General features: G+C 43.5%; 1 protein-coding gene across 1 annotated transcript; it reads right to left on the reverse strand.

Moving 5' to 3' along the window:
- Positions 1 to 94: 94 nt before the first annotated feature.
- LOC119509846 (beta-tectorin) lies at positions 95 to 8,479 on the reverse strand. The gene is made up of 6 exons (XM_037803879.1): positions 8,359 to 8,479; positions 7,479 to 7,669; positions 5,996 to 6,138; positions 5,817 to 5,889; positions 340 to 443; positions 95 to 182 (listed from the first exon to the last, which is right to left on the reverse strand). Exons 1-6 carry the CDS (start codon positions 8,432 to 8,434, stop codon positions 95 to 97), a joined length of 675 nt encoding a protein of 224 aa, XP_037659807.1. The 5' UTR covers positions 8,435 to 8,479.
- Between the last annotated feature and the right edge of the window lie 4,651 nt (positions 8,480 to 13,130).

The raw sequence follows: 13,130 nt of genomic DNA on the forward strand, positions 1-13,130 counted from the left end.
TGTCGGGGATGTGACCCCTAACAGCCTCCACTCTACTGACTCTGTGGATGTGCCTGGCCCCGCTGCTCAGCCCTGCCCTCCGGAAAAGGGGTACCTACCCCTTGTTGATCAGCTGCCACTGCAAGGGATACATGAAATCAGCCGAGGGTGTGGCCCAACAGCTGTTCAAGACCACTTTAAACCTGGAAATAAGGCAAAACAGCATCATTTCAGCCAGAGTCCCATGTCTAGAAACATCTGGGGATTAAAAAGCCTCTCGGTTAGTCTTTTTTCTTTTCTTTACATATAAAAATCAAAAAAAAAAAAAAAAAAAAAAAAAAATGGAGGAAACATACTTACCTAACGCTTAACCCTTTGGCTTCTACTCCTGCGAACAGATCTGAACCGATTTCGGATGCCTCCAGGACAAAGGGGGCTTCTTTCTTAGTGGAGAACTTGGCATTCTTTGGAAGGAAATTGACACTGGGTATTAGGACCACTCAGACTGTGCAGTCGGGTCAGCAGGAGCAGAGGCATTGGGGGCGGGGGTGGGAATCAGCCCAAAGGCACGACCTGTGAGACCCCGTGGGCCCCCCTCATCCAGAGACGTTGTACCTGCTAGGAAGCCGTGTCCTCTTAGAACGGGCGAGGGCATCACGTGTTCCAGGTTTGCTGATCACAGTGAGACACACGCTGTATGTCTCATCTACGCCCATGGGGACAATATTTGGCTGAAGGTAAAAACGGAACCTTGGAATGCCGAGGCCCTGTGTTCTGGTGAATCACCCGAGAGCTTGGGGACCAAACACATACTGTCCCTTTCTGCCCTTGCTCACCTCAACTTTTTGCCTGAACACACTTTCAGCCTGAGTTGGAAAGTTTATGATCTGATTCCCATTATAGTTAACAGTATCAAGAATAACCACGATTTATTAAGCACCTACTATGTGTCAGGGGCTGTTCTAAATGCTGGGATTGCCTCTGTATGAAGATATTCTGTATATCAAAGCAAAGATCTGTCTTCAGTGACATGACATTCTAGCAAGGGAGCCAGACCATAAATAAGAAGTAAGGAATTTTTATAGTATCTTAGAATAGAATATAATACATTATATAGAAAAGCTATAAGAAATACAGAGCCAGGGCAAAGCAGATTGGGAGTGCAAGGGGGGGCAGGTTGCAACTTTAAGCAGCATGGTTGGGGAGCCCTTGTTGAGGATGTGACATTTGAGCCAAGACTTGAAGGAGGTGAGGAAGGGGCCATGCAGCAATCCAGGGAAGAACGCTCAGCCAGAGCAAGGGCCCTGTGGCAGCAGTGATCGAGGAGGATGGGAGGAGCAGGACAGGAGGCCAGAGAGGTGATGGGTGGACCTAGGAGGGCTGCAACTTCAACCCTGAGTGCAATGGGAGTCATTGCCACGATTTGAACCCGGGAGCCCCAGATTCTGATCACTGGCCTGGCATGTGTGGCCTTCACCTGCCATCTTCATCAGGCCATTATGAGGGAGTTATATAGAGCAGCAGTGTTTCCAGCTGACTTACTCAAAGGAGGCTTATTATTCCATTCTCTGAGTCTTGGGTACCTTCAACTCTAATAATGACCTTGAACTCCTGTCTGGGTATAGCCTCCAGAGACAAAAGCATCATAATGAAAGGACAAGGATCCTGGATGAATCCTAACTCCTATCACTAATTCAGGACACACTCTAGGGAAGGCAGCCTTTTGGGCCTCATTTTCCCCATCTGAAAATGGGAATAACCTTTGCCTTTGCCTGCCTTGCAGGAATGTTGTTACGATGGTCATTTTATGCTATAGAATCATAAAGTTTAGCAAACCAGGATACTATTTAAAAGAGGACATATCCTGCCTTGGAGATTTGCAGAACTGTAAGAGCTAGACAGTGGCAAGAGGAACTAATGTTCAGCAAGGACTTCTATTTAAAATGGACTTTTACCCCCTAAGAGTCAAGAACACAGAATTCAGAATCTCTTTCATGTTCTAGCAGCTCCTAGATCACTTTACTGATGGCAGATCCCTGACTCAGGAAATCCTTCCATATGTTTTCCCAAATGTCACCCCCCTGTGCTATTTAAATGGTTATGATAATTAAATAATAATATTCTTAATCATAAGTGATTTACTAGCTTAATATGTAGGTTGAAGTAATAGAGTTACAGTGATTTTTAGAGTTCCTTTTTATTTTCTGAGATTTATCATATTTCAAGAGGCCATTCCCAAAATGTGAGAATTAACTTGGGGACCACAATGAAGTTCCCCACCTGGCAGATGGGCTTTTCCCAGCTCCTCCTAGGGATTAGCCAGTAGAATTTTTGGAACATTGGAATAATGCCTATACTCATAGAAGAACCTGCCTGATTCTGTTACAAGGTGGAGATTTCTGAAATAAAACACTTTAAATTATCAGCTTTTCCACCTTCTCATCCAACAGCTAAAGCAATACTTGGCATGATTTCGCCCTACTTTCCTTACAAGGTGAACATCAGGGACCTATTTCCAGATAGCTTCACTCTGTAGTACTGACAACTCATTTTGACACCCTTGGAAGCATAAAAGTACCACATAAACTACTCATGGAGCAGATGGAAGGCTGCTTTGAAGATCATGCCATCTACTCCCTTTGCCTCATCAAAACGTTGAGTTACGACCAGCTGTTGACACAAGTTAGGGATGTGTATACCAGTTTTAACAGCAGTTCATGTGGAAAAGATCTGGGAGTTGCATTGGCTCACAAGCTTAATGTGAAATAATAGAAAGGAAAAACTGCCCCAAAGCTAAAATTATCCAAGGGCGTATCCCCCAGAACAGAGAAGGTCACCTCCTCCCCACCTTGCCCTGCATTAGTCTGACAAGGTCTAGAATAAAACGTTTCAATGCTGGATTCCGCCTGTTGGGAAGTGCACTGCCCAAATGGAGCATACTCAGAGAACAGTGACTAGGAGGATAATGAATGGATGGCCAACAGTGGGAAGAGGTTCAACTTGGGGAAGTAGGGGGTTGTGGTTGTTTTGAGATGTTCACAGGACCGTCAGCAACATATTGACATGGTGTTATTTCAGGAGACAGAATCAGGACCAAAGGGCAGGAGTTCAGGGTGATCAATTTCATATGCCAATTTGTCTAAAATGGGAAGACCCAACTTCCCATTGCCCTTGGAAGAGGCTGGGGGGGAGGTTGCTTGACCCCTTGGTAATCTTGCAGAAGGGTTTGGGCTTGGCTGGAAGGTTAAGGTTGATGATATCTGAGGTTTATTCTGATTCTGGGAGTCTATGACATTGGCTTCTATCACTTGCATTTATTCCTTCCCAGCTTTTTCATTTCTCTCTGTCTAAGAGGAATGGTCAGTGTGGTTTTGGCTGAATGAAGGTCATCCTAATCCCACACTGACATTGATGTCCAGCCCTATAAAATGTTGGTTGCTAGTTCCTCTGGAGCCTTCAGAGCTTCCACTTAAATGGGGTCTAAGTCCACAATCATAGGAGCATTTGCTAAGTGCTTCTTAAGGGTGATTTCATTTAAACCTCATAAGAAATCTCAGGGTAAGTGCTATTAATGTCCCTATTTAAGACATGCAGAGATAGAGGCCCAGAGAGGTTAAGCAAGTTGTCCAAGGTTACCCAGCTAGTAAACGGCAGAACCAGATTTCAAGCCAGTGGTCTGATGACAAGGCCCCTTCTCTTAACCACAGATCTAGGAGCCTCTGTAAGCTGCACTAACTTCCTTTATTTTGATTGGGACTCAAAATAAGTTTTTTTTTCTTGGAATACCAACCACAGGCAGTTGGCTGAAGTGAGTGGGAGGATGGAGAGAGAAGAGACAGGAAGTATGCCAAGTAGAACTGGTACTTTTGGAGCCTAGCATTTACAGCTCTCAGAATCCTAAGTAATTAGCAGGGTATTGATTCCGATGTTCTATGTAGGGCATGGCTCTGTCTCTGGTAATTTGATGGAGATATATGCAGCGAGCAGTTGTTGCTTAAGAAACACACAAGAATGCTCTGAAGCAGAAGAATGGAGGACAAGAAAAATCCCAACTGCCTGGGTCAAGCATAGGAAATGAAGCCGATGGTGTGAATATAAATCAGAACAAGAGTGTCTGTTGTAAAGCAAAGCTCCTCTTTGCTGAGGTCTTTATCCTGGAGGGGTGTTGCTAGGCCCAGGGGAGGCCTTAGCCTTATTTCTAGAACAATTAGAGGAGGCAGAGGATGACCTGGGTGATACTGAGAACATTCCTCTTAAGTTGCTTTTGTTTTTCCTTCTTCCCAGTTCTATTTATGTTTGGAAACTCAGCTCAGCATGGCTGATGGTGGTGATGCTTTTCAGCAATCCTGATACCTCTCCATTTCCAACTATTATAAAACCTGCCTAAGATTGTACCTATAATTTTCTCTGGTTACAATAACAGTTATGCACTTACAGACAGAACTCAGTAAATGCAGCTTGTCATCAGGATATCCCCTGAGACTGTTGTCATGCGTGGAAGCCTATTTTTCCCTCTCTGTTCAGCCTTCATCAGCTCTAACAGTGGTTTCACCATCCTTTCATCATGCTGGAGTCCCACATTGTGTTTATCCACCCTGATCACAGGCCAAGCAGCCGGATGGGATTCCTTTTCTCAGGACTTAATCACTAGTGGTGTGGCCAGGGGCAGATCCAGGTTTGGTGGGTCCTTGCAGCTTATACAATTTGGGGAGTCCCTTTAAATAAGAAGGAATCAACATTTTGAATACAAAATTAGACACAGGGCCTTAAAAGGGGCCAGTGGGGAGGGGGTCCTAAAATTTAAACTTCACTAACATCACAGTGAGTTTATGGGTGAAGCCAAGAGACCAGGGTTAGGAGATCTGTGGCCTGGACTGGGCACTGCTCCGAACCACCAGTGGGCACGTGATCAAAGCACTGCCTCCCTCTGGGCTCTAGAGCCTCAGCCATAAACCGACTAGGTTATTCTAGGATCCTTTCTAACTCTCACCTTCTGAGTCCAGCAGGGTTAGCAGCTTCCAGGGAGCAAGAAAAGTCTGGAGTCCCAGCTAATATAGTATTTTCCTTTGCGAACGGATTGGAAATGGTGCCTTTCAAAGTATACCTTCCAATTCTAATATTCTATGCAAGGTTTTCTATTCCTGCCTGCATCTTCTCCTACCCAGACAGGCCAGTGCCTCTGGGTGCAGCCCTCTCTGAAAGCTGCAGATCTGTAAAACAGAGCACCACTTCTAAACAGGAGGGCAGCTGGGCTAATAATGGCCATGTATTTAGTTTCTCTGGAGCACTTTATTCTGAGAGAGACCAAAGTGTGCCTTTAACTTTGATATCAACATAGGCAGCACGCCTGAATTAGACACCACTAATTCAGAGGAAATCCACTAACTGAAGGGCTTTAGAGTCCAAAGAACTAGGCAGGAAAGGGCACTCCCAGCCCCTCTCCTTAGCCATGTAAAGTTAGGTCCTAAATTTAAAGCTCTGGAGTGGGTTGTAGTGGAAACTAATCTTGATTAAGAGTCAGAGACCTTGGCTGTATTCCTGTCTCTTGACAGTGGGCAAGCCATGCATTCCTCTATCTTCAACTTCCTCATCTGTATAATGGAAAGATTGACCTTATGCCTCTGTGGCACCTTTTGACTCTTCTGTCCAGTCTGTGGACCTGACTTCCTGCTGCATCTTGTCTTAAAGATGTTTTAAAACTTGACCAAAGCTTACATCAACCTGAATTCACGAATGGGGCTCTGCATAGGGTTTGGGAAGGAGCAAGTCCCATGGAAGGATCCCATCATCCCCTGGAAAGGCCACAGGGCAGTAAAGGGAGCCTGGGGACCACTTACAGTATAGAAGTTGAGAGACAATTGGCTTTCGAACGTGCCCATGCTCCCATTCTTCACATGGACAGTGGCCACTCTGAAAAGGGTAGAGAATTTTCCATAAGGACTGAAACATGCCTGATTGTCAGGTACTGCAGAACACACACACGGCAGCCAGCCCTCCACTCTGCAGAGCAACTTACCTTTGGTCAAAGGCAGCCTGGTTCACCAAGTAGGTGGAGTGGTAGGTGCAGGAGAAAGAGTAGTTTACGGGCTGGTTTTTCACAATCACAGTGCTGTCATTGGAGACAATGTGGCTGAAGAAGTGATAGATGGGGGGCTTGTACTGGAGAAAGGAAGAAAGCAGTTAGGGTGGCCCCATCTTCCCAAGACAGGGATGGGATTCTGGGAGAATGGTGATGGCACAAGAGAAAGTCCAAGGGGGAGGTACAAATGTCTCCCATAACAAGTAGAACCCACTCTTTTTTTTGCCTATGGGTGAGCTAATAATTTTTGTAGAGAGTTTTTGAGTCTGTCCAATTAAGATTGTTTAAAATAACCTAGACTGAATGATGTACACTTAAAGAAAAGCCATATACACATTTGGCCTCTGACTAAAAAGAACTGTCTCAGAGCTCTCTGTTTCCTAGCATGAACTTTTTATCCATCTCCCCTGCCCAAGTATCTCAGTGATTGCTTTTGCTCATCTTCCAGTTCTAGAATGTTACTGTTGGATTCTTTTCTCTTTCCTTCTTCCAACCAGGAGAACTATTTCTGAGACTCCTCTGACTTCTTGGACTCCAGAATCATAGAATATTAGAGCTGGAAGGGATCTTGAAAGTCCTCATGGGAAGACTTGCCTAAGACCACACAGGTGATTTCTAGTTCACCTTACCAACATATTCAAAGAAATGAAGAAACGATAACTTTTGTTAATCATGCCCAGGACTCTTCCCACTAAATCACTGAATCCTCATGGGAACTTTAAGAAGAGGAGGTGGTCCCAGAAGCTCTTGGACCTCTTCTTCTGAGAGCCATTAACATACAGTCTTCTGGCAGCCAAGGCAGTAGAGTGCTAGACTGCTGCTGAAGGGTCAGAAGACTTAGTCTCCATTCATAACTACATCCCTCCTTGTTTGGTGACCTTGGACTAGTTGTTTTTTTGGGGGTGGTCTCAGTTTTCTCCTCCGTCATACAAGGGTATTTGGCAAGAGGATATCTGTGGTTCCTTTAAATTGTATGATTCCATGTCTTGGGTACTTCACAAGACCCAGTGCAAATTGTGTTATACTTTGCTCACTCCTTTAAAATAACTTCCAAAATGCAATTTATTACCATATCAAAGACTGGAGGCAGAGGAGGGTCTGTCCACCCCTGGAAGGATAGTAGCTTGTGAGATGGGGGTGGAAGCAAGATGGGGGTTGGAAAATACACTTTGCTCTACCCCACAGAACGTGGTCTAGCAGGGTGTGGCAAAAGAGAATAAAATTCACATCAAGAGTCATCCGAAATAGGTGGAGGAGAAGAATTTAAATAACACTAATATCCCAGGAAATTTGGGAATACGGATTGGCTTTTAAAAGGAAATTGGTGAATTCTGAAACCTTTTAAGAATGGACAACAAATATATTCTTGGGCCCAATTGCCTTATCTTAAATTACTCCCCATGGTTTGGCCTGGGCTTACCTCGGATTGGGTTCCACAGTAGGACTTGTTTTTAGGTGACAAATCTGGGATTACAAATTGGTAGTAACCTCCTTCATGGACCCCGTTGTAACACAGCCCCCCAAGGGCCAGCTGATGCAGTTCCCATCCATAGGGACACTCAGGGATTTTGGTGATGATGGTTTTAGGATAACAAAACACAAGAATGACATCTGGAAATAAAACACACATAGTTTGAGAACAGATGTGATAATCGTATTAATCTACATGAACAATAATGTATTCAAGCCACACCTGAACGTGCACAGCAGTTGGCTGGAAATACTTTCCCAGTTAATCAAGAGCTATGATGAAATATTTCCCCAAACTTCAGTCATCGAAGTTCCACTTTCATAGTTTTGCTACATCTGAATAATATCTGCACCATAATTTACTGAATATGTTTTAAAATTGTCCACTTTTAAATATTAAAGTTATTTTAAAGAATAGATCTGGGAAACCATAGACTCGATGCATTTATTATATATAATTGTTCAAATGTCCATGAAAATTAGCATATAACTTAAAATGGAAAATGTCCATTTCATACCCAACACTGTGTAATACTGAGTTGTGGCACAAAACTGAATCCAACAGTCAAATAGAAAACAATGTGGCGATTACGTGTGTGTGTGTGTGTGTGTGTGTGTGTGTGTTGTAATTTTTTAAAAAGTCTAAGCTTCTTCAATGCATTTTTACTTCCTGTGAAAAAAGCCTACTAGCATTTGGGGGTTTAACTTGGCTTCGACTTGGCTACACTGCTGCATTTTCATAACAAGGTGAGCACAGTGCTCTGAGCTTTGCAAAGGGAACACATCAGGAGACTTTCCTTTCCGGGAAAATGAACGGGCACAGAGCATACCTGCTTTATTCGGAATGCATGACCTCGCAGAGGCTTCTGCGAAGACGGCCAGCAGGACGAAAGCCCTCATCACCATTGCTTCTCGGAACCTGGTCTTCGCTGAGTGGCCAGACCAAGCTGGCTGATGTTCCAGGTCTTGCCAGAGCCCAAACCTCGATCATTCTAGGTGAGAGACACAAGGAGAAGATAAAAATCAAGGGTGAGAACAAAGCAGCACACACAGTCTTGGGGGAAATTCCCAAGGCAGATCAACCATGCAGCCCCATCCCTGGTTCCTAAGGATTCCTCGTCAGTGCAGAGGCGAGAAGCGGCTCCTACCACTGGAAGCGTCCGTGATCCCCGCGGCTGCTCATGTTCCCAACAGTCTCATTGTCCCCGGACTGTGGGTGCTGCCTCCCGGGTGCTCCCCGAGCCTCCAGCCCCAGGCCTGGTGTGGCTTTATATAGACCACAGGTGTAAAAGAAACCGGCTGCAGATAAACCACAATGACCACGCATTATCCACTGTGGGGGGAATAAAAGGGGACCGATGGGAAGCTCAGTTACGGCCACTTGAGTCTATTTTCTTTTACTTCACGGAGTTGGAAAAACCTTTTTTTTTTTTAACTGCTTCAACCAGGATTGGAATAAAAAGTTGAATTTTCTTCCCTCATACAATTGCCAATTGCAAGCAAACTATTTCTGCACATTTCTAGATGGCAAATTTCTTTGCTTTATTTCTTGCTTTTTTATTTTTCCATGTAGGCTTTCTAAAATCTGAACTTAAGATGACTTTCAAGTTACTAAATTTACAAAAATAGGCTATTTTCGTTAATGCAAATATTTTAAAATTAATTTTTAAAATACACTCTGTCTAGAACTTCATTCTGAAATACAACTTCTAATTGCAGTCCTCTATGCTTTTAAAGCTTTCTTTATCACCCATAACAAAGATGTTGGAAGGAATTTGGAAAGGCTGTCAAAATTCCATCCTTAAGTCTCCAAACAAGATCCCACTGAAAATAGCTGATAAAAAAAATGTTGCTCCTGGGAAAGTTCTAAATATATTACCTGGGATATATATATTCAGAAATTTAATAAATTTAAGAATGAAAAATAAGGGTTTAATTTTTGTTTTTATGGGAAAAGCACACTTGTATGAATTGAGAATCGATTGTACAGAAGCCACTTCATTAAGCCTCTTGAGAGAAAGACATAAAAAAGTGTGGAAAAGCCAGTCCTGCAGGGGTTTATAATGCAGCCAAAAAGATAAAATATTTATATCCAATGACTCAGAGTTGGAATACCCAGTTAAGTCATTGTTCTGCTACTTACCATAGTTCCTCCGTCTTAAGATATATGCCCTTCCCTCTAAACTCACGTGTCTCAGAAATCTGGATGTATCTTATAAGCAATATGCATACATAATATGGTAGGATTTCCTAATTTCCTGAAAACCCATTGTTAAATTGATAGTATGTTTTACAATAACAATGTCTAAGAATTGAGGAAATAGCCACATAAGCCATTTAGGATGTTGGTGATCTCGTTTCCTTCTCTCTAAATTGGAGGCAGTAGCTCTGGGCTTACCTCACAGGGCTGGAAAGCAATGACGTGAAAGAGCTTTTGTAAATTATGAAGTACTGGTAAATAAACAGATTACATGAAAAGACAACTAACAATTCCTGGCAACATGTAGGTGTCCCACGAGCTGCTTTTCTTTTCCTCAGAAGTATCACAAAAAGTCTCATCGCAAATTCACGTACATCTCTACTGAACAACACATACAATGTATTTTATGGCTAAAGAACAAACAAGCTGAAGGGGGAGAGGAAGAGGGAGCAGGTTAATTTTTTAAGAAACTAGGATCGAATTTGGTAAGTCCTGGAAACATTGGCATGTTTTACTGGCCTCCATGGTTCATTGCAGACATTTCTGCTTTGAGTAGGAAGAAGGCACTTGGGTATCCCAAGTACGTGTAAATTCTCTTGAGTTTCTCTTCCTAGGGCTCAGTGTTCACTCTCCACGCTTCTTCCTCCCTCTTTTTCTTAAACATTCATCAAGCCCCTGCTGTATGTCAAGCACTGGCCTGGGCTCTGGGAAGATACAGAGAAGTAAGACCCTGATTCCTGTCCCTGAGGGAGGAGTGGGGGTTGCACGAGGTGACAGACGCCTGTACTGGGGAAGTAAGACAGGAGCGAGAGAGGGAGGACACACATGCTCGGCGGAAGTAATAAGGAAGCAGAGTGAGGTCACCGAGTCCTAACTGGCCCAATTGCAGGGTAAATGGCCCCTGTGATTTGACATGAATGATTATTCATCTCTGATGATTTGGTAATGCTTTTCTATGTGCAATTCCTGTTTCCGTTTCAAGGGGATCTTTTTCACACATCTTCAAAGATGTCGTTCTTTTCAGCCAACCTTGGCCCAGGCAGGTCAATAGAATCATCTTGCCTCTGACTTGGAAGGGTGGCAGTGGAAACAAACGCCTTGCCCAATGGCAGTGTCTGATGAGCCCCTGCAAGTTGCTGGGAGGCAGTCAAGTGTAAGTTTGAGCAGTTAGGCTCTTCGAAAGTCCACCTCTACCACTTGCAGGCTGTGTCCTTGGGCAAGTTCCTTAGCTTCGGTGAGTCTTAATTTCCCTCACCTCTCAGAGGAAATGACTGTATCTACAACAGAGTGTTACTCAGAGGATTAATTAAGATACATGTTTATTAGCATAGACATAGCTTATCTGCCTCTAAAGGACGGGGTATTAGAAAAGTCATTCATTGTGAAGCTTAGCTGTGCTTGGGAAATCCAGAGAGAAGCCTATTAGAAGCGGCTCACCACCAGACGGTGTACTTTGTTGTTATCACCGCTGGATTATGGCGTATTTACTTAAGAACACAAGCTCTATCCATTAGAAGTCACAGCTGTCACAATTCCAGTTCTGTGACTTTATAAAAGCTTTTTGACCTTTTCCAAATCTGTAAAATAGAGCTTCCTATTGCCTATGGTTGTTGCAAAGACCTAATGAAATAATGCATAGAAATTGCCCAGCACAGTGTCCTCAGTAAGTGCTCGCTACCATAATGCTGATCATCTGAGGTTTGTATCCTCAGGCTGGAAATACGCGTCAGTCATGTTCCCGTATGAACTCTGGGAGTTTTCTAATGGTAATATTTCTCTCTTTAGAAGCCCACCTGAACAAAAGAGCAGGTGCTTTTGATTTCTAGAGATGCCTGATAATGATAAGATCCTGAGACAGAGAAAGAAATCTCTCCTACAATTTCCTCAGCGAGGAGATCCAGCTAACAATCAGGTACATAATACTCCTTTCAAGGGCAAGTTGAATGAAGTAGGGGACGCAGATTCAACTTTTGTGGCAGGCTGGTCTCTAGATGTGGAATTTGCATAAGAAACAGAACGGGACAAAATGTACTTGGGCTAAACAGTATTTGATACTTGCGCTCATAAAGGGTAGGAGGCTCCTATTTTTTCCTGGTCATTACCCACCAGTCCCCTGTCCCTACCCCATCTCTGCTTTCTAGGGCTCTTCTCCCTCCCTGAGATGAAGATGGTGGGGGGTGCCACTGGGCGATGGGATCTAAAAGCAAAGTGTCCTACTGAGACCCAGTGCTATTTCTTGGGAAGCACACTGATAATACTGATTGGAAGATCTTAACAATCCCAGGGTCTTGAAAAGAGCCCACTGAAGAGTAAATAAGGGTTTTACAGCAGACTCATCTGAAAGGTGAGCTTGTCTCTCTTGCATCTTTCTTTTTGGGAATTGCTGGGCAATAGAAGTTTCCTGTTCTAGTTGAAGGTCCTGAATGATTTGTGAAAACTGGTCCAGATCAAAAGGGTTGCCAGTTGCAAACTTCCAATCAACATTTTCATTCTTAGCTCAGAAATCATATAGGTGATGAATCAGTGAAGATAAACAATACAAAAAATAACTCTTACTAAGGTAAGAGATGCTACTTTTAAAATAAAGCTAATAAGCATGCATTAAAGTTTAAAAGGCTGCTTTATTAACCTATTTTTTTTTAAAGGCAAATTGTTTTGAGTGCATTAAATGCTGGGTTTGTTAAATGGATGCCACTGTTTACTTAGGGTAAGTCAAGCCTTCTTGTGCTTTGTGGGAGGTTCTGTTTGCCAGTTTGCAAACAAGTGGGTGTTCCCACCCAAGCTTCAGTGGCCCAAACCTCCCTGTGAATTAACAGTTCTCCAGAGAAATGGGGGTTCTCCAATTTCCTGGAGGAAAGTAGACTTCATAGACTATTTTTTGTTGGAAAATAGACTTTATAGATGAGAATTAAGATGTGAGAAAAGATTCTCTACTGATAGAGCAGTGGGAATCCAGAGCAAGAAGCCTTGCTTCCCGGATCCCTCATCCAACCCCTGCAGCCCCCACTTTCAGAGAACCAGATGGCTCCCAGCAGATAAACTGGACTCTCCAGGACATCGTGGGTTCCCGTCTGGCTAATTTCCCAGCATCAGATAACACCTTGCCATATCTCTTCTTACCCTGTCATCCCTCCTAGCCTGTCTCCCTCCCCCATCCTCACCCTCCTTTGGCAATCACAGGACTGGAGGATAAAACAACGTGTCCTCCTCACTTCAGGATCAGAGATCTCATCTGCAGTCTAAAACAGTCAAGGCAGATCATTTATTCTGTTCTTGAAACTTCCCAAAGAATTGTACATTCATTTTTTCACTCGTTCACCTAATATTCATTGAGTATCTGTTATATGGCAGGCTCTGTTCTAGGAGCTGCGTAAACCAATACAACCAAGTTGGTCACACTGA

This window comes from Choloepus didactylus, chromosome 15 (assembly GCF_015220235.1).
Source record: "Choloepus didactylus isolate mChoDid1 chromosome 15, mChoDid1.pri, whole genome shotgun sequence".
Lineage (NCBI taxonomy): Eukaryota > Metazoa > Chordata > Mammalia > Pilosa > Megalonychidae > Choloepus > Choloepus didactylus.

Bases quoted from the DNA above. Each gene is read 5' to 3' on its own strand.
- LOC119509846 (XM_037803879.1), bottom strand. From the start codon at position 8,434: ATGGTGATGAGGGCTTTCGTCCTGCTGGCCGTCTTCGCAGAAGCCTCT. The intron at 7,670-8,358 runs GTATGCTCTGTG...TTTTATTTCCAG, and splicing joins ATGCATTCCGAATAAAGCAG to ATGTCATTCTTGTGTTTTGT. The intron at 6,139-7,478 runs GTAAGCCCAGGC...TCCTTTCTCCAG, and splicing joins ACTGTGGAACCCAATCCGAG to TACAAGCCCCCCATCTATCA.